Here is a 26,532-nt window from a genome sequence, read left to right on the forward strand (position 1 = left end):
CAATATTTGCATATTGTGAAGTCATTACCACATCACTGTGTGATAATCTCTCAAAAATATCAAGGATTATTTCATTTATTGACTATCCAACCACTGTTTCATTTTAGTCCAGTGTGGCTGTCTCCATTATGGTGCTAAACGGACTTCAGCTTTATGAGAGAATGTAACAGAATTTTTTTAAAAAATTCAACCGATTTTTGAGCTTTTCTTGAAAATTCACGTACCAAAATTTGCTTTAAGTTCATAAAATTCATATTATTTGGCATGAATTTGGTTGGTGTTTATTATTGACACCTTTGTTCAAATGAAGTGTCAGGATTTTTGGATTCACCTGTTGGTAACAACAGAGATTGTTGCCTCCAATTACAATTTTACCTGGACTTGGGAAGAGTATCTGAATTCCTCTTTGAATACTTTGCTGATGCACAAAATATTTAAGACGGATTTTGTCCCAATATAAGCAATATTTGTTAGTAGTGGTTTAGATTATGAATTGAAGTAGGATTCAATGTATTAATTTAATTAAATATTTTAAAATAAAACCAGTGATGGGATTATATTACCAGAACGTAAAGATACAGTAGCCCTCTACCAAAATATACACTTAATGTCTCTTTAAAAAGAGATGTTGTCTTAAAATACCTTCTTTCACTGTTGTATGTAATTCCATATTAAAATTATGTTAATGCACTGATTGGAATGAAAATGCAAATCTATGCAAAAAGCCTGTGTAATTCAAGTATTTATATAGGTGGTAATTGTATCTTATTGTAGATCTTTAACATGAACATCTTATTTTCCTTTTAATTTTTTGAGATTTTTTATATGTACTATGTAGAAAAGTTGAGGCTGTTCTAAGAAAAAATTCCATTCCCTGACTCTACTTATGCAGTGCAAGGACTGAGAATTTAAATATTTTCATTACATAAATTTTGTGGGGTTTTTAACTTTTTAGAATCAGACAAAATGAGAGGATGGATTTTGGGTGTTAGAAAAATTTTGACAGAAAACCAGAGGAGAACTAGAAATTAGAGCAGAGTAGGAAAGACAGATTTTTTTCCTAACATGAAATCCAGATGAACCAAGATTGATTTGATTAATAGTAGTAATGGTAAAATTGTGGTACATTAAGAACTCAATCCAGTAGAAGCACACAATAATTATTTCAATGTGCAAGTCTGATCATACAGGCTATGCATGAGTTTGTGTTGGTAGAGTACCATGCTTTATACTCAAGGACAAAACATTTTCAACCGCTTTTGTTGTAAATAAATATTTTTAAACATGCACAAATAATTACTCAAAGGTATGTACCTTCTGAAAATGAATTAGTAAGACAAAGCAATCTTTTTCCATAATTACCCTTCCCCAAAGCTGCTTAAACACATGTACAGTTCCCATTTCCACAGCCAGCTTGCTACATGGATTTTCTTGACATGTTTTGAAAGTACACTTTGGTTGAACCCAAATATTGCAAGTTTGCACTTAAAAGAAAATGTCTTTCTGAAACAGGCGCACAAAGTAAGATATAGAATGGATGCCCAGCCCAGCCTGCACAACAGGATTGGTACCATGTTGTTAGAATAATTATATTTTGGCTGAACTAACTAATTTAGAAAAACTGCAGTACATCTAGCAAGACTGAAAACTTACCAAGACTAGATTGGGGTTTGGGTTTGTTGGGTGTTTTTTTTCATTTTTAGTATAATTTAAAACAATACCTCTTCTAGCTGCCAACAAACTCTTTCCCTGAATCTCACCATTCCTGGCTTCCCTCCTAACCATGTCCTGGCTCACCTCCAGAGCTGCCAAGTTTATGCCAGAAGCAGGAGGTATATTTGTATGGGGCTGGAGGAGGATCTGGAGCTCTGTTAAATTTTCAAGCCCAGATGGGGCAACATGATTTGTGTGTTTATGTCAGTGTGCCATACATCACAACTATCTGTGTGCTGACGTCAGCTTTGATTGGACATTAATGTGCTGAACACTGCAAACTAGAAAATACATGATAGATACAGATCTATGGCAACAATGCCACATAAGCAAATGTCTGTTTGGTGTGGCGATTCACTGTGCAAAATATTTCCCGAGATACACTGCATTAAGCCAGGGGAATATTTTGACACACTTTAAAAACAAAAGCAAAATTATGGGCAAAGAGAGTACTATTTAAGAAAGCAAATCCTTTCAGAGGAAGAGCTGAAACCAACATATTAACTTATGTATCATCAGGCAAGTATTGAGGTGCTGTCCCTCACTTGAATCTTTCCAGAATTAAAGCCAAATAGGAGGATGCTATTCTTATGATTTGCAGGACTGTCAGTGATGAAGATATGTAGCTGATGGTTGAGCACCTTTCTTTCCACGGATTTTGTAACCTATTGTTATCGAAACTGGCATGCAAAAGCATCAATGGACAGCAAATGTGGTTTTTTTCCAAAGGATTGGATATTTCTTCAGTATCAGGAGTTTAGCTTTATTTCCAGGAATCATCAGTGTTTATTTATTTATATAAAAGTTTTGTATTTCTTACTTACACAAATAGCATCCAGCAGCCTCCTGAAGAACTGACAAAAGGTGGTAATTTCTGGTTTGTGGTCACTGACTAGCTTAGATTTAGATTTATACCATCTTGATGTGATTGCCCCTGTAGAATAATGTGACCAAAAGATTCCATTAAAATATAGTATGTTGTCTCTCTCTTCCTAGAAGAGGAAATGATTTGCAAGTCAGCTTTACTGTTTCAGGGGCAGATACAATAGCAAGGTGTAGGGATTGGTGTGTAGGCACTGTTCTTTTACCTGACATCACTTACGTTATTCCTCAGAAAGGAAATTCGGTAGGATGACACCACTTTATCATTATCCATCATTAGACTTTGTGGGTAAAATGGCAGTTCCCTGATTCCACGGGGATGGATGCTCTTGGCCTGTGCACAAGTAGCAGCTTTGAAAAGAGACCCCTGCCCAGGATTTGATGCCATCTGGCCCAGAAGATGGGGAAGGGAGGGGGTGTAAAGGTACCATGGGATCTGTGGGTTTAGGCCTGGTGTCCTGAGCAGATTGGGCTGTTCCAGACAGGCCACAACTTCATGTAGAGGTCAGAAAACAGAATTCAGTTTATTCGTTGTCAGGAGCAGGAAATGTTCACCTTTTCTGTCTGCTTTGTGAGCTCCTCTGTGGCTAAAAAATAATGGCTATTGAAATGTGGGTTCATGAAAGCAGTTGGGATGTTGATGACCATTTTAATAAACCTGAATGTCAGTACAATGCATGGACTATTTTAACATGTCTGGCGATGTTTTAGTCTCTCTGCTCCTAATTAATAAATTGTTATTATGAAGTAGTTTACCGGTATTTAAATTGGCCTTTCAAGATAAGCATCAGTCTTATAGTTTAGGGAAAAAAGTGCAAAATGTACAAAATATTTTTAAATTAATAAAAAATACAAAGCTATGACCTGGAGCTGCAGAGCTAATTCCTTACAATTGTAATGGGTATTTTGAGGGGAATAGTCTTGATACCTCTGAAGGTTTTGATGAATGTAGCATCTACAACCCCCAAGAACAAGAGTATTATACCAGCTGTCCAAGTACCTTTAAGATAACTAGTTCTTATCTTAACAAAATATTTTGCTTTTTACCACAGATATATTTCTTATTTTTTTTTCTCATTAAATGTTGACATAATTGAAGCATTTAAGAACATTTTTTCTGACTTACCTCTGAAGATCTCTGTTGTGACCTTTGAATGTCTCTTTCTGCTATATAAAATTAAGTAAAGAAAACCATGTGGAAAACAGCTTGTTTAAGGCATATGACAGTACATTGTAGCAGAAGACATGAGGCAGCACTTAAAAATCAAAAATATATTGAGAAATGGTAATGCTGCCTGAAGCTTTAGAGTCACATGTTGTGCAGAGAGAAACTTTTAGAGGGAAAAATGCTAAGAAATTACTTGCGTTTTCAACTGATAGCCAGAATGAATAGTCGTGTAGGTTCTACTTCCTCAAAATATTAGGGATGATATGCCTAAGTGTATTAAAAACCAAGGTTTTCAGAACCCAAACAAAAACTGGGCATCAGACTCCTAGCAGAAATCAATGAGAGATAAACTTGGCTTGTAAATATCGCTGATGTGAGCAAGTGCTTGTTATAAAGATTTAGGGAAAATTAGTGCTAAGTTAGCTCTTTTATGGTTTTTCCTTGTCAAATGTCTGTTTTCCTTAGACAGATATTTCAAGTTGCTAGATATTTTTTTTAAAGAAAAAAGCCTTCTAACATAATTTCTGAGTATTGATGACCTATTTTTCCACCACAGTTTGTCATTGAGATGACCAAGGCTTACTCTATGAACATTAATTACCTTTTTCATCACATAGGATGTGTATTTTGTTTCCATGTCTTACAGAATAAAGCAATTATGGAACGCGTAACAAACTTGTCAGATATGGTAGTTGGCCTTGAATCATTTATTGGCTCTGAGAGAGAAACCAATCCATTGTACAAGGATTACCACGGTAAGTTCCATCTTTAGCAATGCAAAAAGTCTACCCTGAGTGTTTCTAGGGCACTTAGCAGCTCACTCTCCAATTGGGTGTCTGCTACGAAGCAGTGTTAGATTTTGTTTTGGAATATACCTCTTAAATGTTTCCCCTTTTCTAACCAGTCTCGAGTTAGGGAAATTTTCAGCAAAGTGCATCAAGGCTGCAAAGGAAACATGGCAACTCCTTGCATGTTGTCAAGCCGCATTACTGAGGCACGGCTCAATCAGATGTACATCTCAACAGGCAGGCTTTGGGGAATTCACATGCAGGGGAGGCTTGGCAATCATCTGACCACTGAGCTGAACTTGTCATGAAATCAATACTTCTTGATCTGCCAAGTTTTAAATTGAGAACATGGGAAAACATATATTATAGTAAGGTGAATAAACTGCCAAATTATGTGCTCGGTAAACTTTGCCTAAATAATAACGTTCTGGTTTTTTAACTGTTGGTTGCAGCACTTGCACGTTAAGGAAATGAATGTGGGTATATGTGGCATGTAAAATATGAAGCTGATTTTGGTAGGAAGTCATGTTGCCTCTCAAGTGTTTCGTCTTCAAAATGTGAAATGGTGCTTAATCTTGCATTTTGATTCCCGAGGATTTTTGTTAGCTGTTGCAGCAGAACTATTTAAATTTCAAAAATTATATTAGGAATTATGCACAGTCAAAGCAGTGAATAACAGTTCCAGCTAATCCAGAGCAGTGCTCAGACTGTGCATAAATTACAGCTCTTATTATTGTGATACTACTGTAGTTCCATGGAAACCTTGAGCTGAAAGTAAACTGCTTATCTGAAACCTGCTGTAAACATATGACAGTGGCAGTGTTTTCCCTAGCAGAATGTATGGAGTATGTAGAAAAAAAGCAAAGATGGTGTTGAGACACCACTGTGTGTATGCAAGCTGTAATTAATAAATCAGAGAAAAATCTTCCTGACTGTGAAAGTAGTGCACATTTCATTATCTGAAAAAAAGGTGAATGAAAAAGAAACCATGAACAAAAGCTGGAATAATTTGCCTAATTATTTTTCCAACTGTATAATCGTGATATGGCCTTTGTTTATGCTAACATAGTTCTGTCAATTTAATACTGCTTTTCTCTGTACTGAAGAGATCCTTTAAGACAATGTGTGTTTTAGCAGTTATTTCCTGGTTTCCTATAAAAATGTATGTTAAGTCATTTCTGGTGCTATTTAATAAAAAATTCTGTGTCAATATGCATATCTTTTGAGATTTGCACTACCTTAATTTGACAGTCTGAAAAGAGGTATTTCTAATGGTTTTAACTTTGTGGATTCTTTTTGCCTAAGAACATATTTTAAGGTATTTATTTACTGCAGATTGTGCAAGATTTCGACATTACTCAGGAGAAGTTTGATCACATTATTGCATTATTTAATGAGTCCTCTGTAGTAATTTTATTAAGGTACCTGCAAATTTAAATGTTTGAAAAGCCACAAAGTAACAAAATAATTATATCGATGACTCCTAAATAAAATTTCTAGGATACTGTATATAAGCAACTCTGTGTTGTACCTGCTGTTCTTATATATAGTAGTTAGATTTTGTACTCAAAAGCCTAACTAATAATTCTTTTAATTCAGTGGATGGGAGGCAGGGATTAAGCTGGAGGGTTTAAAACTGTAATAACACTTTTCTAATATTATTGAGAATTTTTGTAATTAGTGCCCATAAAAAATATGCTTTTTAAGGTATATCAATTTTAGGAAACTTCCTTTAAAAAAAATAAATAAATGCCTGAAAAAATACTTGCCTTATTATAAATAAGGGTTTTAATATTTGGGTATTTTCTCACAGCTGCTGTTTTGAAGTCAGATACCTTTTCTGAATGTTCAGTATTTCCATTTAGGTGCTGGCTTTATGAATAGCAAATATAGGCCAGTAACTGAGAAGCCCTGTAGAATTTTCCTGGTTTTCAGATGTAGAAAATCACCCTTAGGTCGTTCAGAGACTATATTAGGCTGCACAAAAACCATCCAGCGTCCTTGTCAGAAAAAATCAGCTTGAGTTGCAGCTGACAGAATGCAGAGCTTGCAGTGCACCTAGTACTGTTAAAAACATCTGAACAGCTATAGAAGCCTCCTGCAGGAGGAAAATGTATTTCTTCTGGGGTGGCGCGGGGGTTAAAATTTATTAAAAAGCGTGCTCTAAATCGGGATTTCCCAGAAACTTTTTTTCAAGTCGTTTTCAGGGCACAAAACGAAGGAGTTCTCATTAGAGCTTCAGTGGTTATCAGTAACCCATAAGCCTTGTTTTGCTGGCTGCTTACTGGTGCATTTAATAAAATAAAGATCACTCAGTGGTGCCGTGGGCAGCATGCAAGGTGATAGCCATATTTGCTTACTGTAAATACAAGAGAAAATCACACACAAACCGGCTGTAGTTTTGACAAGTATTAAGATCGCTCTTTACATCTGTACTTCTGTACCAAAGTGCAATTAGTTTTCCTCGCACAAGGATTTCTGTTTATCTTATTCTGCTTGATTACTTGAGCATAATCGCACCGTTTGCTTCACTGCTCCTGGTAGTAAGCTCCAGTTTAAAAAGGGGAGGATGAGTGTGTGTAAATATACAGAATTCTGCTGTAAGACTCTAATTTATGCATCTGGATGACAGCGTTTTCTTAATTTTTTTTCCCCTCCTTTACTCTTTCTTTCCACAAGGTTTGGTTCACGTACATCAGATTCCTCGGCTTAATAGCTTGATCTGTGATGTGTCAGACACGAAGGACCTTGCTTTTAGATTAAAAAGGAAGCTGTTCACCATCGAGGTAAGAGAAACGTTGTTTCACTATTTAGAACCCAAAAGGTGGAGCTAATCCCATCTCTTATGTTTCGTTTTGTGAAATGCATAAAATATGCATCAGATGATGTAAATTCATTTCATTCTGGTTTTGCTGTTCAGAACGCTTTTATAAAATACTGTAAAATGCCTTCTAATTAAAAATGTCTCATTTGCTGCGCTAAATCGGTCTGTTATAAATACTTTATTTTGGTTTAAAATGTACATGGAAAGTAGGCCACAACCTTCAATAACAAAGCATGACATGTTTCTAAGGATGTCAGGAGCATATTTAATTAAATGTTAATGACTTGCTCTTACTTGTGTTAGTGGGTGGGAAAGTAGCTACATGTTATTACCCCTGTAGAGGGAATTTTATGTATAATGTTGCCGAAAATTGTGTGTGGTATGGGGGATAAGTGTCCTTATCAGTATTCAGAAACCATTTTCTTTGCATTACTGAAATCACCTTTCGCTCTTTTATGTCATTTTAAACACAGTATCATTTACACTAATGTCCTTAAGTAAATTTCCTACTAAATTTAAACTTTTTTCTGTGACCTTTATGCAGACAGTCCTGATAGAAGGCAGTAATACAAAAGATGTATTTCATTTTAATCTTGCTAAAGAGCAAATGAACATAGCACTATTAAGCAATTAGAGCTGATGTATTTATTAACCAAGTAATGCTTAGAGATGGAAGATGGCTTTCAGGGTGATGCAACAGTCATCGGTACAGTCTGAGCGAATTTTTTTTTTTTTTTTTTAACAAAGACATAAAACAGCCAAGCATCCCTGACAAACCATTTTGTTTAATCTCTTTTCAAATGAAAAGCTCTTAAGCAGGCCACTTGTCTTAACTGCTTGAAACCATAAAAAGAGAGAATTGCCACCAATAAATTAGCATATTTTTTACTCCATCACCAAATGCTGGTCAATGTGGCTTGGCACTGCTTTGGTGTTTGGGACTTCACCCTTAAGTGACCACTTTGGCCCTTATTTGACCCTCTGCCCTTTTTAGCTGGCCACTTGATAAGGTAACTTAAGGGTTCTCTCTCTTCACTGCCCCCTCCCCTTCACAATTGCAAGTAGCCCTAACCTATAAATCATTGAAAGGGCCCTATCAAGTGACAAATTAAGATGCCCTCCTCCTAATTAATGGTCATCAATGTCTTTAATTATCTAATCCTATTGAGAGTAGTTAATAGTTAATCAGGCAGCCAGTTCTTCATGCAGGTCATCTCTGCGTGAGTGCTAGAAGTTTCTCAACTAGAGGTATCCTCTTCAGAAGCCACTTAAAGGCAAATACATGAAGGAGGGCTTTTTTTTTTTTTCCAAAGACAATTCCTTTATAACGTTTGTCACTTTCCAGAGAATGCAGTTAACGAAACCAGGCATTGTGAGGTATCAAAGCATTCGAACAGCTGCTTTTGAACTGTACAGTAGAAACAAAACCCTTGATAGTCTGTGTTTGGTTTTAAAATACAAACGTTCTCTCTGTTTTCAGAGGTGTAGAGAAGCGTGCACCCTCATTTCGCAGCATAGTAAATTCTCATTTATTATAGCTATAAATCAGAATATTTGGGGGGGTTTCTCATCACTGAGTCCTCTCTCAGAATACAATCTTTTCTCTCAGATAAATTTGAGATTCTAATCTGTAATGTCATTTGGAAGGAAAGAAAACCCTTAGCAGGAGGCTCTGTAAAAAGAATTGAATTAGCCATGGGACACTGAAAACAAGAGTGAAGTGCAACTCTTGGAACAACCTGTTGCTCTAGACATGCGTAGATGACCCACTTGTATAATTTCTCCCTCAGCTGCTCAGCTGCAGCCCCTTTTGAGTAACTTCAGGTTTTGTTAGAGATGTGCTTTCTGTAAGCTGAACTGACACAAACTATCCCTTTTTGAACATGCTGGATCACTGTCCTACTGTTACCTTCCTGTACACGTTTCACTAATCTATAATACATATGTTTGTCTTCCTCATATTGTTAGGGGAAGCAGACTACAGCGAGGCTGACTGGAGCAATAAGGGCAGTAAGAAAATGGGAGCAAGGGAGAACTGAATTAAGAAAGGATGTGAATGAGGTCTTCTCAAGTGGGTTTCTGAAGTTAGAATGTGATGTGTCAGCAGTCAGTCAGCGCTGGTCCTGGGGGGAGAAGCAAAAAGCAGCACAACGGTGTGCATTGCAAGCAGCAGTATGCTTTATAAAGAGTACAACTGAATTTAGGACTTCTTCAGTATGTGGTGTAAATATGAGTACTTTACAGTTTTTGGAAAGATTCTGCATACTCATATACACAATTTAGGATGAAAATATTGACCTCTACTTGAAATGCCGCTTTAAAATCAAATTACATAAGGAAAGTTAGAAACATGGAACCTGTGAATTATGGTGAAATTTCTTCAGAAAGGGTTTTCATCGCTAGACCATTCTTTTTTTACAGTTTAAAATAAGAGCATGGGACGTGGATTGTCTTATATCTGGATGGCTCACCAGTTAAATAACTCCTTATAGTTTGGCCCTCATAGGTGAAAAACCTTGAATGTCAAATCTATTTTATTAGATTGCAGTTTTGTGAGAGGAACTCCGCCTCCTTATAGCCTGTAGAATCTTTTAACTGTTTCAGTTTTCCTCATGTCCTCTTCATCAAAATAAGATTGACTAAAATGTTTTCTAAAGAGATTTTTTTTTTAATTCAGGATGATGAAAATGGTTTTTAATGAATATTTATGAGTGCCCATTGTCAATTTATAAATTATGAAGGGGAACATTTCCAGGAAAAATTCCATGTTTATCTAAAAGGTGCAGTAGCTATTTCAAGCTTTCCCAAATCTTCACACATTAGTTACTAGCAATATACCCTTATATGCAGTATTATCAGAGATCTATCTTATGTGCGTGCCACTTTAAAGGACACAATTTTGAAGTTAGCCTGTCTAATCCTATTTCTTCCCACTTTGGAATCTTAATTAGAAGGAGATAAAAACCATCATTTGACTAAATTATTGTCTTGAATCTGTAGCAAAAGGTATAATCCGCAATTGGGCCAATTAGTGTACCCCATAGTTAGCTATGCTGAGGCAGGAAACTTGATTAGATCTGACACCAGCCTAGTTCCCACTGTTGTTTTGCCAGGTATGATGGTCAGACTTCAAAGGGCTTGAGGCATCAGCAGGGCAAGGTTTGGAGGCCAGCTTAGGTCCGGTCGTTAATCTCTCTGCTAAAACCACAGCAGCCCTCGCACAAAACAAGCTTACACGACACAATCATGCGGTATTAAAGTTTGGGTTGAGTCATGCCAATTTGCCTTTGATTTTCTGATGATTGACTAAAAGATGGCTACATGACTAGACACATACTGAACGTTTACTGATTAGGTAAGTTCCCCAAATATTTGAAATATTTTTTGATTTCTCAGTTAAATGATATGACAACCCGTTCGTCTTAACGCGACTGTTCAGCAGAGTTGCTCTTGAAGTGCTTTTTTGCTTTCCTTGTAGCTCTGAATGTAACTTTTATCAACATTTGAGAAATTTTGTAGGGCTATTATATTCGTAGTTTTATTTGACAGAACTTTATCGTTGTTTTTTCAAAGCCTCCTGTGTCAAAACTTAAGGAATCTGCGCTTAAATTTGTTTTTTTCGCTGCTCCAAATTTCTGTGGAAGCATTGTTTATCTTTCTTATTTAGGTAGATTTGTAATTACTCTCCAAAACGACATTTCCCCTTAATTATTTTCCACCTCACCATTGAGTAGAGCGCTGTTCCATGGCTGTGATTACATAAGTGTTCCTTTCTTTTGCAGTCTGATTTGTTCAAATATTGCAGTAACAGTGACATGTTTCCATTCTGAGAAAAGCCTAAGGCTGCTTTAGTATTATTCCAAATGATTGAAATTGCCATCTTGCTGACTTTCCCTTGGGCAGCTTAGAGCCTGTTTACTTTTGTATTTGTTTCGCATGTTCCCTCTGAGTTTGGCTGGCAGGACATCATTACCTGGTTTGACAAGAGAGTTGGAGAAGATTTGTGTTTGATTAACTCCCTTTGTTATTGTCTGGACAACACAGGCCTCTGAAATTATCTATTTAAAGTTAAAGCTTGCAAATAGGAAAGTTTGTGAAGGTGTTTTTTTTAATTTCCGAGTTTTGCTTAATTTTTAAGTGTTCGAGTAAAATAGAAGTATAGAGACAAAGCTTTTTCCTACAAGTTTTTATATTGTAGCTTGTCTAATAAATAGTTGTTGTGCAAATATATTTTTTATCAAAACACAGGTCACAGCAGCCAATATTTTCTTTTAAATGGCTACAACACCTGTGCAGCCCATGATAAAAATCTTTAGAAGCCAACTCCTTTTGAAGCCAAATTTCATACACGATGTAAAGAATTGCCACACAGCAAAAAAACAAGTTTCCAGAGCTTAATGCACAAGTTCAGGAGTTTCTTTTCTGAGCGGTATTTCATAACAACAGGGGAAAAAATTAGAGGAGTCCTGTGGCAGGAGAGTGGCTGGTTTCTCAGGGCAGGGCAGATGCAATATGGTACTGTGGAGCACTCTGCACTGCATTTTCCCCATGGTAATTGCCAGAGTAAAAGGTTATGTCTTTGGAAGGAAACAACCATGCAAACCAACAATTGAGTCGATAAAGAATTAAAAATAAACATATGATTCCAAAGGCGTTCAAATAATATCCTGTATTCATCTAACAGTAAAAGGCTGTAAGAAAACTAACGATTGGCAAAATAAAAAATAATTGCAACTCCAGATATTCATGTCTGTTATGTGTCCAACACTGGTATTTGTAAGATGATTTAAAACTCTTTGGGGTCGTGATTTTGGCCTTTTAAAACAGGAAATATGGCTTAGATAGTCTCCCCCTGAAATCTCTGTATTTCTGACTTTTTTCAGTCTTCCTTTCAGTGTCTCTCTTTTCATTGCTTATCTTAGACAGACTACGCTGTGGTAAATTTCTTATTTGCAAAAGGGAAGTGCAAGTGGCCACTGTCAGAGATTATTTCCCAAGACGGTTGGGTAAGACCAAGTCAGAGCTGATGTCTGCAGTGCTTCAGCGTGGTATCCACATAGCACAGGTTTGGTCCTAAGGGCCAGAACTGTGCTCCTGCAAACATTCCCTAAGTAATTATTCATCAGAAGCAGGTATAGGAACAGTGGATTTGGTTATTTCTTCTGGGGGAACAAGTCAACCCTGTCACCAGTATATATGGGATCAGTATGTATTTAAAATACACATCCATGCCATACCAGCCTCTCTACTGAAGTGAGAGCTAGAAAATGGCAATAAGAGCATCACTTCTTTTAGCTTCTCCCAAGAGAATTTGAGGCAGTCTTCATTAATGGCTGACCTTAATCTTGATTATATTCCTCAGATGTTTCTAAAGTCGAGTAAATTTGTAAATGAATACATTTGAATTAATGAACTATTTTTGGCAACTGTTGACAAAAAGATTCAGTGAGCCTGGGAGCTGAAAAAAGGCAAAATGCTGGTTAATTATAAATCTTGAGTAAACTGGTAGTTCTGTAACAATCATTCAGTAAAATAAGAAAAATAAGCTAATATATGCTACAACATAGATGTTGCCATACAGACCTTTATGCCTTCCTATACAGACAAAACAACTCTGTATTTGAGATTGTGCACAGGTGCCCTTACAAGACTTGACCCTCAGTTAGGGCCTTACGATATCAAAATGAAACCTTGTTTTACTAAGCCAGCACTTGTGACTGCCTGGCTGCCCAGGGCCTGCAGCGTAGATGGAACTTCACAGGTACTCCTGGTTCAAGGATGAGACAGAACTTTTCTAAAGTGTTACAGAAAGCGTATTTCTTCAATTTTCTCATCCCCACATGTTTGAGAACACAACTCCCCCTGAGGCTTGCATGGGAAACTTCTTTCTCCTCAGCCTGCCTTGAGCAGATGCATCATACCTGGCAAAATCTAGTGCGGGATGTTCCACTCCACCTGGGGGACTCCAGTGCAGGGAACTCTGCATATAAAACTAAACTTTCCAACAGAGAGAGGTAAAACATTGGAATAAATTTCAGCTGAAATTTATACCAGTAAAACCAGGGGTTTTTGCATTGATTTTTCCTGTCCATTTTTCCCGTTATATGAACGACTGGGTTATTTAAAAATAGTTCATGAGACAATAATTATAATAGCGTAACATTTTCTTAATCTAAAATTAATAATATTGCTAAAAATATTCTCCTGCAAAACTAATTCTGTCACAATAACGAGCTCCATTTTGCATTATTTCACCTAGTAGCCAGTTCAGGTTCTCTTTACCAGGTATGGTGTACTTCACTGAATTGTTTTGTCAGATGCTGTCAAGCCAACCTACCATTGTTAAAGAAAATCAAACTAAATCATTTTGGCATGAGCCTTCCAGGAATAAGGCACAGAATATGAAGGGTTTGATGAAATCAAGGATTTGATTTCAATATTGTAAAAGACTGCCTGTCAAAAATGTATTACATTCTTTCAAACAATTTTGAATAAATATGCATGTTTAAAATGGTGACAGTACAATTTAGCTAAAGTTTTGGGAGAGTATTTTTAAATTATAATAACTTGAAGTGAAACAATACGTAGAGAGCTCCTATTTGAAAAGAAAAACCCTCTGAATCTTAATGGTGCACTGGACTGAAATCAAGTGATCCATTTTATACAGTATATGGAATTTCAGAACACATATCTTGTGCACATGTGGAAGAATTTCATTTGAGAATATCACCTTCTTGTTGTATACTACTGATTAATGTAAATTAGATTATTTGTCTGTTCACAAACATAGGAAGATATTGTTAACAGTTAGGTTTCATAGGAAGATTTTTAATATCCTGAATTTTATTTAATAATCAATTTTGGTTTAGGGGTTGTATAACAGTGTCATGTGAGAGTTCCATTCAGTTTTTCAAAACTTTGACTCTTAACAGTGTAACCGCTGTTTCTTGTTAGCAAGCAGAGCTCATTTAACACAACTTATTTAAACAAATAATTCTGGTGTTTAGAAATACTTATGCCATGTGTTGTTGCAAGGGAAGAACATGCACCACAAAGTCATTAACGCTCTGAGAAGTCACTTGTGCATGTTGTAATGGGCTGCTCATTCTCAGGATCTGTGCTAAGGGTCAGTGTTGCAGCATGAAAGCGTTTGGCCTGTTCAGTCTGTAAATAAGTGGGTCAACTTCTCCTGTATTTGCCAGACAAGGAAAGTAGTTGACATATTCCCACTTTCTATCAGAAGATAGGTAGAATATGGACATCTTTTATAAAAGTGTTGGTTGAAGATTAAAAAACTCTTTCCCTACAAGGATTGTGTTATTCACTGAAGTAGTCGTATGTTTTAGACAAAGGTCTGCGGGCATGAGTTAGAAAAATATTGATGGTGAGTCTTTAAGATGCAAAAAGAGTTAAACCTCATATTTGTAGTAGTTCTTAGCGGGAACTGAGTGCCACTTCCATTAAATGCTCATTAAAATATCACAAGTTTTAATAAAATTAGGATATTTGATAGTTGTATAATGTTCTCCTTTTATAAAGAGTAACAAATTCAATCAGGCTGTTACGTGGTAAAACACATTTCTGGATTTCTGTATTTCTGTAATGGCAGGAAAATAAAAATAAAAGCTGAGAGGAAGTCACATTTTCTCGTCCAGAGGTCTTCTTTGTACCTGAACCTTATTGACATGCACTAAAGTTCAGGGCTCTTAGAGAAAAGAGGATTTTTCATGTCCATGTGCAAGGTGAGCATCCATCTGCATCTCCTTGTTTCAGTGCTTTTTGTTACGGTTTTAATTATGATCTTTGGGTAGGAAGTGATTCAAAGTGCTCTCTGCATGAGGAAACTGGAAGACAGCCCCATCTAATACTTGTAAGGGTTTAAAATGGCATTTTTTTAGGGAAACAGACCAATGCTGTCAAACATTTGCCATGACTAGTAACCCACTTAAACAAATTTCAAATGTTTTATTGTAACTTCGGAAATTCAAGGTCAAGTGTTATCATTTCCAGTCTTTTGAAAATATTAATGTTATTGGATGAACATAAATCTGTAAGGAAATCACAAATTTATAGTTTCTTTAAATTTTTTACCTGTACAGAAGTTTCATCCCATTTTTCTAGTCTATTTATTTTACTGATTCACAAAAAATAGTGCCCTTTATTGAACTGTTAACATACAGGAACTTGGGTTTTTAAATTATTTTAATTGAGAGCAAACTAGTCATTATTCTTAGTCTGAAAGACTTAATGAAAGTGCCAAAAGGAGACAGGAGAAAAAAAATATTCATACATTGCAAAGTGCTGTCGCTGAAGAAAAAATGTTCTATAATCATTGTGCAAATACTACTTTTTGCTTTGGCTAAATTATGGGGTATTATTTGTTACTAAATTCCAGAATACATTTTATTCTTATGTTTCTTATATAAAAAGTAGATTATCATATGCAAAATGGGTGAGGACTTACAGTGCCCAAGGGGCAAGCAAAGTTAGGTTTTGGTCATGCCATCTTTATTTCTCTCTTTCCCACATTTGTTTTAGTTACATGGTTTTGATATTTTTTTGTATTTGTTTTTTCTTAGTTCTATTTCATAGGGTTTTCAAAGGATTCTGTATCACACATAATGTAAATTAAAGTTTCTCATTGTATGTTGAAAACCAAAAGCTTTTGAAATATCAAGTGAAGCTGTCTCCTAGGAGGAAAACATTATTTATTGCGGTTAAAGTGGTGTTTCTGGCCACTTTAACATTGGCACCATATTACCCCCTTCAGAATGAATGATATTGCCAATTAACCATTCTGTTTCCTCCTTCCTTCTGAAGAAAGCAAGCAACAATTTTATAGTGTACAATAATTAAAGCTTTTTACTGATGTCCATAAATGCATAAATAAATAAAGGGAATTTGGGTGCCAGCTTACACCATTCATAGGCTGCTTGACTTTCAGAAAACAGCTGGCAGCACTTGCTGAAAATAGTTCATTTTAAATGCCTCATTTCAGGTATTCAAGGTTTGAAAAACCTGGCTTTAGCTTATGAAAATACAGTCTGTGAGGCTCTTCATCTACTTTCTTTCTCTTTGAAGTCTGTTATAGCAAAAATTACTCAAGAATTCACTCTGCTGTTCGTAAGTTCATGTTCACAAAACTGCTGCTAAATGCTAAAGGATACTTTTTTCCTCATATTTAACCAGTAATCTTTGAGTAGTGTGTCTGCTTGAGTCTTGTTGAAAAGTAAAAGCAGGGAGCAAAAATCAGTTTACCAGTTTAAGTGGGGGGATGTAAGTACTGCTGCACGGGAGAAATCCACTCCACCTTGAATCCAAAGCAGCGCTTGCTATTCTCAAAATACCGTAGCTGCTCAATATTTAAAGCTTTAAGATCTCTAATAATCTTTGCTAAGGTGCTGTACTCTCTTTTTCTGGGGAAGACAGGCGTCGTGCAGCCTACATGTGAAGGTTTGAGGTGGAGGATTTGGCCGTGGTAGCTGAGTCTCGGGGGATTTCTGATATCTGCCAGGCATTTGGATGTTGGTGCGATTGTGAGCCACACATTCCCCGTGTTTGGTGAGGAGCTGGTCAGTGACCTGCCTCACCCAGGCTGGCTCCAGACTGCAGCTGGAGCAAGGAGGACCTGTGCTGTTTGCAGATACACTTTGGGATCTTGTGAGAGTTCTCAGTCAAGGATTGCTGCTCCAGGTTTTGGACATTCCCCCTTAGCTGCTTTTATTTATGAGCCAACACAGGAGTAGATGAACAAGAGCTGACCAAGGCAAGCCTGCTCGTGGGTGTAGCCCCAGCTTGGCCCCATCTGGGCGTCCAGTGTGAGGTATGGGATAAACACATCCCGGGCCGCTGGAGGTGCCAGATGTTACAAGTGAGCAGCATTCTCTTTCTGGCTCTCTATTGAGTGCAGTTATCCATTGGTTTCATCTCTCACTGATTTATTAGGAACTTAGTAATGTGTTGCTTAATCGATAAACCCTGCAGTCTCTGGAGATGGATATGTCTCAGGTCTGCAATCTAAAGCCCCTGAAAGCACTGCTAATTTGCTAATCAACACTTCTTCCCTGTTGGTGTAAGGCTTTGGAATTCCGAGCGGGTTACGTTTCCTGTACTGCCTCAAGTGCACTTTCACAAACCTTTTTCTACCAGAGTAGTGTGGCAGGAGTTACATCAGCTTTTTTGTTTGTTTGTTTTCATGAAGGGAAAAATGACTCTCCTTCTAGGATGAATATTTATTGTGTGATACAAACCAGCGTGTGATTTGTAATTCTTGTTGCTGTTAAAAAAAAAAAGGAAATCTACTTCTTGTATTTAGATCTGGTCCTCAATAGTAGCATAGCCATGGGCTGTTTATGCTTGGTCTACATCATCTAGACTAAAAATAGCCTTCCTGTCATTTTATTGGCAGAGTTTTAGCTACTCCTTTAATTCTGTTTAAAAATGGATAGAGAGAAAGACAGCATAAATATTGAATGTGTGCAGATATTTCAGTAAGTAACTACAGGGAGATTCCTCATGCTTTGAAGAGCTCTATAATTAACTGGAATTCATATTTTGTTTAGGTGGCATTTCTCAAATTAATAGAATCTTTAGGAGTATTCTGGTAATTTTTGTATTTGTATCATTAAAGTCGCTACTTTTAAATAGCTATGTATTAAAATATATTTGTTTTAGTACTGTCCTGCTTCAGTTTTCTAATTTTTAGATTTCCTTTACGTTTTGATAAGAAATTCCTGGTGACGTATTTCATTTCCCATCAGTTAAATGGGAAACCACATTATTTATAATTTTTCTATTAATAGAATTTTTGCAGAATGAGACAAGTCACTACTGTCTGCTAAAATCTTCAGCAATTTCAGGCTTATTAAGTTATGGTTTTTAAAAACCTGTAGAAACAAGGAAAGAAGAACTGGCTTTTTTTGCATTCTGTCTGTCCTACGAAAACACTGGCTACTTCAGAAACTTTCAAGGCCACAGTCACGTTACAGAAAAGACAGTTTTAAGGTGGAAGTGCATCTCTGATGATTTTTTATTGATCTGAAAAGGGCATTTTGACTTTGAAAAAAGCCATGAAAATTAGATTCAGGCTACTGAAACACCCCTAAATCTGCGAAGGAGAACTTTTACTGTGTTAGTAGAGTGAGGCTCTATGGTAGAAACATTGAAAGGATTTTGTCAGTGGATTACCTGTAATCTCATATGAGAAGCACTTTTCTTCTGTCTGGACTAAAATTCTATTTGTACCATGATCTTTACTACTTCTGCTTCTCCATTTTTGTACATCCACATCCTGATGTGTCTTTCCATCCTTTAGGACAGTATTTTCCTGCACATTCAGTGTAGTTGTCTGTGCTCACACAAATAGGAATAACTGGAATACTTTCTTGCAGCTTCTTTGATTTTTGTTATTTTTTTGTTTCTCAGGTTTTCATCCTGAAATTCTGTTGTTACTTTACAAATTGATCTAAAAAATCAGCACTTATTGCGATCAGATGCATTGGAAAGTAATTTCTGTTAACTGCTGCTTTTATGGAAGGTTGGTGGTGGTGTTACAAATGAGAGGATCAAAAGAGAAGCAATGAATATTGTAGTGTTTTCATTAGAGCATCCAAAATAAAGTAAATAGTTTCAATCCATCTGTTGCAAGTGCATAGCACTGACGTAGAGGGCATATCAGTTTTCAGAACTCATAATCAAAACAGAGTATTTACTAGTGAAAATTATGCATAACTGGAGTGGGGTTTTTACATACAATCTAGACTTCTAGTAAAAATATCGATAAGTAAAGCAGAATTTGTGCAAAGCGAGGAATAATCCCTTAGCGATCATTTTTATTAGTATCATTATTTCTATGATATTATTAGTATTCAAACTATTTTATCAGGGGTTCATAACTCTTTTTTTGTTCCATACAAAATTACTTCCCTAAAAGATTTAGAAGTTCCCAACATAAAAACAAAAAAAATTGGAAAATTACTTTTCATCTTGAAAAATCAAACCATCTATTCTTGCTTCAAGTTTCATCTAATATATTGTTCCATGTGGATGTATGATAAACACATTATTCCTTGAACAGGAATTAAGAGTAAAGCTGCCAGGAAGGGGTTTTGTTGTCAGAGTAGTTCCCGCCTCATGTTTTGTAAGAGATTTCATGGTCCCATTGTAAAGAGTGGATGATTTAAAACGTGTTCCCAAGATAAACTTTCCCATTGTCATTAATGAGGATGGATAATACTGAGTGACAAGTGCATTAGGAATGACACAGAAAGAGCTGTTAGATTTGTCAGAGCGTATCACTTCAGGCAATGAAACTTGAGGACATTCTCTTTTAGCAATTTTTTGCTATTTATTTAGAGAACCAAGGATTGTGATTGCTCACACAGGTGGATTCCACTGTTTAGTTCATTAAATATTTAGGTAACTTTGAAAAGGTAAAATTGATAAATATGAGCATTGTACTTCACTGTGAGGGGTGCAAGTAGTTGCTTTGCTTACAAATAATTCAACCAAACTAATACACTGTTTATTTGTTTTTAAAATGTTTACTTGGTAGATAATTTTTTAATTTGCAATACTCTTACTGAATGGGACTATTTTAAAGTTATATAATAAGAAGTGCTCTGAACTGTCATAGTGAAGCTTCTGGGATAAAGAAGCCTAAAATTAGGACACTATACATGTAATTTACATTGACTTAAAAATTGTATTTCTCCGTAGAGCAAGACTTTTTAAATATTTATCTCTGAATAATTAATAATGTATGACTTTTTCTGGTGTTTAAAATCCTTCCAAACTACAACATGCCTATCAATTTCCATTTTGAACATGCAATTGGTCACTTTTTCGCCTTGATTCATCTTGCCTGGCTGCCAACCAAATTTTGCCTCTGTGTACCTTCTTGACACTAATAATGACTGAGTTCCTGTTCGTTTGCGTGCAAGATTTCCCAAGCGGCAGTTTGGGGCTGGGATAAACTATCTATCATGATTGCATACAACTAATCTGCCTCAACCAAACCACGACCATGATTGAAATTACATTTGACAATTCACCTCTCCTTGGCGTGCCTGAGGTGAACATAGCTACAGACCATCCCCGGAAGGGCATAGCAGCTCTTCCATATGTTGGGGAGGATCCTTTTATTTGTGTCAGAAGACTTTTTGCAAAGCGTGTACGGGCAGAGATTTTTTAATTTTTTTTTTCCTGGACTTCCTTGTTTGCGGATGCATGGCTGCTGCTTTCTTCTAACCAAAGCATTTTGGGTTTGTGAAGCATTTTGGGATCTTTGTTTCATCGGAGCTCTTCCTTTGAGATCAACAGGGGCAATATTGGACGTATAGGAGATAAAAATTCAAGAGGGATGTGAAATAGAAAATATTTTTTGTTGGAATTCATAGAACAGTAGTGCTGGTCAAAGTACCTGTTACTCTGTGTGACCATGACCAAAACTTACAACTGCTTGGTGCATTTGGGTAACACAGAACCTGAGAAAGAATGAAAAAGCAAATTTTTTCTTTCTGTCCTATAAGACATCTTTTAATTTTTTTCCAAACCATAAATTTATCCATATTGTTTATAGTTACCTGACTGTACAAATATGATCTGAGAAAACAACCCTTTTATTTCTGGGTAAGATTACTCAAATTATCTTCAGAGTAAAAAGCTTTATAGATTTTTGCTAAGTATTGTCCTTTTTGTATGAATTCACTTTTATAATATTTTAAGTAACAGCCTATGTCAAGAGTGCTGCTTTTCATTAGTGGTGTGTATCACTAATGCTTCATCAGATATAATTAATTTTTCAAATGCAACCTTTCTGAATAGAGTAGTAAAGTTCTCTTTCTAGGTAGGTAATTTCTTTGTGGTTTTCCTCTGTAGTTTCCATATATTGAATTAAAAGAGACACTGTTTGGATAAATAGATCCCTTCCAACTTGAGATATTCTATGATTCTGTGATAATGCAGTTAGAAAACACTGATGATTTGCACTCTGGGATATGTTTTGATTTCTCAATGGTTTGTGTAACAGCATATTTTTGCTGGGTTTTTTTTGCAATTTAGCAGAAGCACAAAGCTCCCCAGTCAATTTGTCCTTTCAAATAAGTACAGCCCATTCCTGTTGAAAAGGGGAGTGACAGTGGCACACCCATAAATGCACAACTATTAGCCTAATTTTCTCTCTTACACAAGTCATACTTTTGTCCTTAAAACTGAAATACATTTTTTAAAGTACTTTCGTTCAGCAGATGAAGTTCAAACCGAATTAGCAATCTTTTGAAATGCTTGACAGCTGAATGTTTTGCTTGTATCTGTTTTAGTTGTGGGGAGGAAGCTAAATAATATGGGTATCATGCTTTCTACAACATTTCCAGCCAACAAGTCCAGAAGAATCAGCACCTTTTTGAATATATAAATCATTAATCTTAGTAACCAGCTGCTCAGGGAAGAATTACACAGTCACACAGCCATGCTCAGTTCACCTGTTACAGCAGCAGTGTACTAAATCTACCCATAATTTATATCCTGCTTTCCATATTTGTTCATTTATTTATTTTAACTGATTTCATTCTGATTTTTTTTTCATCTGGGTGTCCCTCTGTGGCTCAACACAGTGCTCTGTGTAGGTGCTGGCCACTCTCAACCTGCTGTCTTGGGGACAGAAAGCAGTGTCACCATCTCAGACCTGGCAGCCCAAGCAGAGCACCCACCTAGCCACTGCTGTTTGTGTCACATTACCTTGACGCGTTCCACTCCTTTGGGGAAACTGTTCGGTTCGTGGATGGTTCCAGAACCAAACCTTTTTTTTTTTTTTCTTTTTTTTTTTTTTTTCTTTTTGTTCCCTTTGATATTTACCATGACTTCTTAAAAAATAACTTCTTAAATTCTTAGTCTGGATTTGAGATTTTCGTGTGTGTCCTTTCCTGTGTGACAGCAAAAGCTTTAGGCTATGACTGAATGTGATGACTTTCCTCATGGATAATAATTCTCATCCACATCAGAATGAACAGTTGTCATACAAAAATGAGACCTTTCTCAAGCCTCTGCTATTGCATATTAAATACCTGCACTGGTTTTATTGTCTATAAAGCAATATTAGAGGGGTTTGGAGGTGGGAGAGGAGTTCCATCCTGTTGCCACTGCACTGCCAAAGGAATTAAGGGAGAGGGGTTTGAATTGATGGGGTCTGCAAATTCATCAGCAGTTAAAAGTAAATGAAAAATATCATATCACATCATATAACTTTCAAGATAACCAGTAATCCTTTAGAAATATTCAACATGCATTTTTTAAATAATTTTGTTAATCTAATTGTAACTTAAATTCATTACAGTTGTCTTCTCACACCCAGTTATGCCCTTATCATCAACTATTTCTGACCTTAGTATCTCTAAATATACTTATGTGCAATGTCATTGAACGTTACATTTTAAGATGAAAATGCAGTTATTTGTAAATCTGGTCTGTAATTCAAGGTAGGCTTCCTCATCAATTTCCCTATCTACACTGTGGTGGTTCATAATCTAGAAGTAATAAGAGATCATTACAGTGCCTTTGTACTTCAGAAGCATCACTTTTAAGTCCTCTTGAAATTTGTTTATTGCTTTCAGAGACTGGAACTAGAAGAGACATTTAAACTTCTACGTAAAAAAAATAATATTTTTTATAGAAGAGAATGTGTAATGCTCTCTATTGCATTGATAAAGCTCTACACATCATCGATCCTTTGGAAAGCACTTCATAAACCACACATAAATGCAATCCCTGAGATACGGCAGATGTTTGGAAAGTGTCAATTCAGATTTTCAATTGACTAAAGACCTTACATCTTCATCAAGAGAGCTACTGGAAAATACTTAATTAGCAACATTCTTAATATAAATTTTAATGTTGGGATGTACTTTCCATACAGTTTCAAACTCTAAAAATGGAGTAAGCATATCTAAATGTAAAGTGCTAAATCAGGCTGAGGGTGATGGGGCTGGGATGTGTATTTGTTATATAATGGTGTTTATCTTTGAGCTGTGATCACTGCTCTATGACTGATGTTCCCATTCATCCTGTATTCCTTTCCACTTCCCACCTTCCTCATCTTTGTTTTAAAAACCGTGATAGGAAGATCTTGCTCTTTTTGGAGACTGGACTAGATCATCTCCAGAGGTCACTTCCAACCCAAACCGTTCAATGATTCTGTGATTCAGACAAAGACAGCAAATATTGGAATGCCTTCAGCAGCTGGATTACTGCCTGAGCCTCTTTACTGCTACACTTGATTAGCAAGCAAACTCTTGGCTGGCTATTAATATGAACTCATTAACAAAAGAAAGCCTGATAGTCAGTCTTATGTCCTAGAGATTCAAAGGAGGATTCTCTGTCCTCTGGGATGGAAGTTCAGCTGACAAGCAGAACTTCGAATCAGGCTGCTTCAAATGCTGTGGGCACTGCCACTGACTATTTTCTGAATTTCCTGGCAACAGAGAGTCCTTGTGACTTAGTAGTGTTGATTTGCCAAAAGAAATGCAATCTCTGGTCGGAAAACTACTGTTTGATGAATTGTTTTCATTCAGCTACACAGTTGGTGAAAGTTCCACATAACATTAAAAATTCTAGGCTTATACTTAGATGTCTTTGATTCTTCACAGAGCCCATGAAGACAAAGACACAAAAAAGCTTTTGCGCAGACTGAAACCTGTTCCTCATGAATATTCAAAGATCTGGCTTCAATCACACAGAACAGAAAAAACATATCAATCCAACCACTTTTATTGATACTACTACTGATTCAGGTGTTTCATCGTGCTGCCTTTCCTCCTTTCAGCACAAGTCTATGAACAATTTCTTATTTCTGGGTTGTTCACGCTCAATCTTGTGCTGCTTTAAGCACTTATTTGGAGAGAGGTCTACTTAGTACCTTCAAATCTTGCTGCAGATTGTGTAAGACAGATGACTTATTTACACTGTCACCATTACTTGCTTAGTTCATTTAGTCTTTTCTGCTACTATGCAGTGCCCCTGTGCTGTAATGTTTAGGCACCCTGGTTCCATAAAACTACTTCAAAAGAACACAAACCCACTGTCAGTGGAAGGCAGGAAACACCTAAGGGACACAAGCACTCTTCCTAGAAGAGTCTCTCTGTCTGCAACAGAAAGATCTTGGCCCACCTTGAATTTATGGTTCATTTGCAAGTTCATATCCAGAATGATGATTCTAGCACCTTTGTCCTCATTTTTAAAGAGGATTTTTGCTGTCTTTTGATACACAGGGCATCTACTTCTGTGTTTCATCAGAGATACATTCATTCCATAGAATCAAGACTATTGTTGCTGGACTTGTCATAGTTCCCAATGTCCTGGCAAATGGCAGTTGTTCATTTGAATTAATATACCACCTTCTCAGGACATAGAAGGCTGACTGACAGGGAACAGTCGAGTTAGTGCCTATCATACTGCAGCTTGGACTGTGCAGGAGAGCTTAGATCCAAGGGTGAGCAGTCAAGGGGTACTCTCTGATGTCTGGGCTCTCAAATGTGTTAGGGCAAGGATGGCCAAAGTAGTCATAAGACCATGCCTTCACCAAGATAGGTTTCATCTTTCCATCAAAACATACCAGGTGATACACAACGTCCTGTAAATGACAGCAGGTACCATCTGTGCAAACCTAGCTTCAGTTCATGTACTCAGACACTTCCATTCCAAAAGCAGTTCTTGGCATTTGTGAAGCTCTGCTGTTCAGACAGTCACAGATACCACACACACGCCTGGAATATACTGTGTGTTTCTATTTAATGTGGAGCAGGTGACCTCTGGATGGGGACACTGCCTGTGAGCTGGTGGTCTGAATGCTACAGTCTGCTGGACCTAGGCTGGGATGTTTCATAAATACAAAAGGGCTATGAACCATTTGGCTGAGTAGCACCTGCACTCTCCGAGGTGTACCCTTTGAAGGCCTTTCAATAAATACCTACCTTTATCCTTTAGCTCTCCCTAGCCTCTGTTCTAGGTAGCCTCTCCAGGCTTCAGTGTCACAAAAGAAAAAGCTGTTTGCCAGATCTCTGTCCCCATTTCTTCCATCTTTCTTGCAGAAAGGTTCAGGTTTTTTGTATCCCAGCCCTGGCAGGCTCCAAATAACAGCACAGTGTTGAGCACATCTCGCTGTTAAAGTGCTCTCCTTTTTCCTTTGCAATGAGGTTCCTTCTCATCAATTGGAAGGGTGATCTGCTGCTTTGATCCAATCTGTTGAATGACCCAGCTTCGTTTGTTCTCCTAAGTCTATCATCAAACCCTGGATGTCTTTGCTGGACAAAGGTTAGTTCCTGATCTAACTCTTCCAGTTTCTCTCTCTCTCTTTCTTGTAAAATGCTATTTTCCTTAGACTACATTCTCCAGGAGCTCCTCAGGAGCCTTCAATCTTTTTCCTTTATAGGGTTGCCTTCTTCATCTTTGCCAAGCCCTGCAGCAGTCAAAAACTTCTTGTTCTACTGAAACGTACACAAAGAGGAAAACCCTTCCATTTTCTTTCTTTTGCAAAGAGAAGAGGAAAAGGGAGATAAAAGTCAAGGTCAAGAGAAAAAGCTGGAGAAGAATTCTACAAGTTGTGTCTTTTGACGCTGTTTGCTACCACAGGTGAGACTGTGCAAAGAAAATTAATTGTACTATGGAGAGGGCTACACATACACACACCCTGACCCTGTCTCCAATCCTTTAGCTGCATCAAGAATAATAATTTATAGCTTCACTAGGATGAGGCTGGCAGAGCTTTTAAGGCTGACAGTCCCAGTCCTTATCTCCTTAGGCAGACAAAAGTCAGTGATTTGCTGTGTTAGTATTTCATCAACATAGCCTAAGTCTTAGATTAGTTCAACATATATGTTCTATGAGAGAAGGGGTTTTGATAGAGGAGGAAATTTTTCAGGAATTTTTGAAAGAGTATAATGAGATGTTTTGGGAATTTTCATATGCAAAGCATTCCAAACCTAAGAAGAGAAAAGAAAACAGAGACGTCACAGATACAGGGTAGGTACGGTGCGGTTCAAGATATTTAAAGTGATGTTAAATTGCAAGGACCTTGAAAATTAGGATATGCGGTTTGTCTGCTTCAGCAGTAAAAAATGGGGTAACAGAAAGTTAGAATGACATTGGTGTTCCTAACCAAAGGACGG

General features: G+C 36.9%; 1 protein-coding gene across 1 annotated transcript in view; it reads left to right on the forward strand.

The window, feature by feature from the left end:
* Positions 1-26,532, forward strand: part of ELP4 (elongator acetyltransferase complex subunit 4) — a 135,448-nt gene that overhangs the window by 53,689 nt on the left and 55,227 nt on the right. Inside the window, exons 8-9 of the mRNA XM_040068473.2 lie at positions 4,410-4,518; positions 7,231-7,337. Coding sequence (XP_039924407.1) covers positions 4,410-4,518; positions 7,231-7,337 — 216 coding nt within the window. The remainder of the gene's footprint in view (positions 1-4,409; positions 4,519-7,230; positions 7,338-26,532) is intronic.

Source organism: Hirundo rustica, chromosome 6 (assembly GCF_015227805.2).
Source record: "Hirundo rustica isolate bHirRus1 chromosome 6, bHirRus1.pri.v3, whole genome shotgun sequence".
Lineage (NCBI taxonomy): Eukaryota > Metazoa > Chordata > Aves > Passeriformes > Hirundinidae > Hirundo > Hirundo rustica.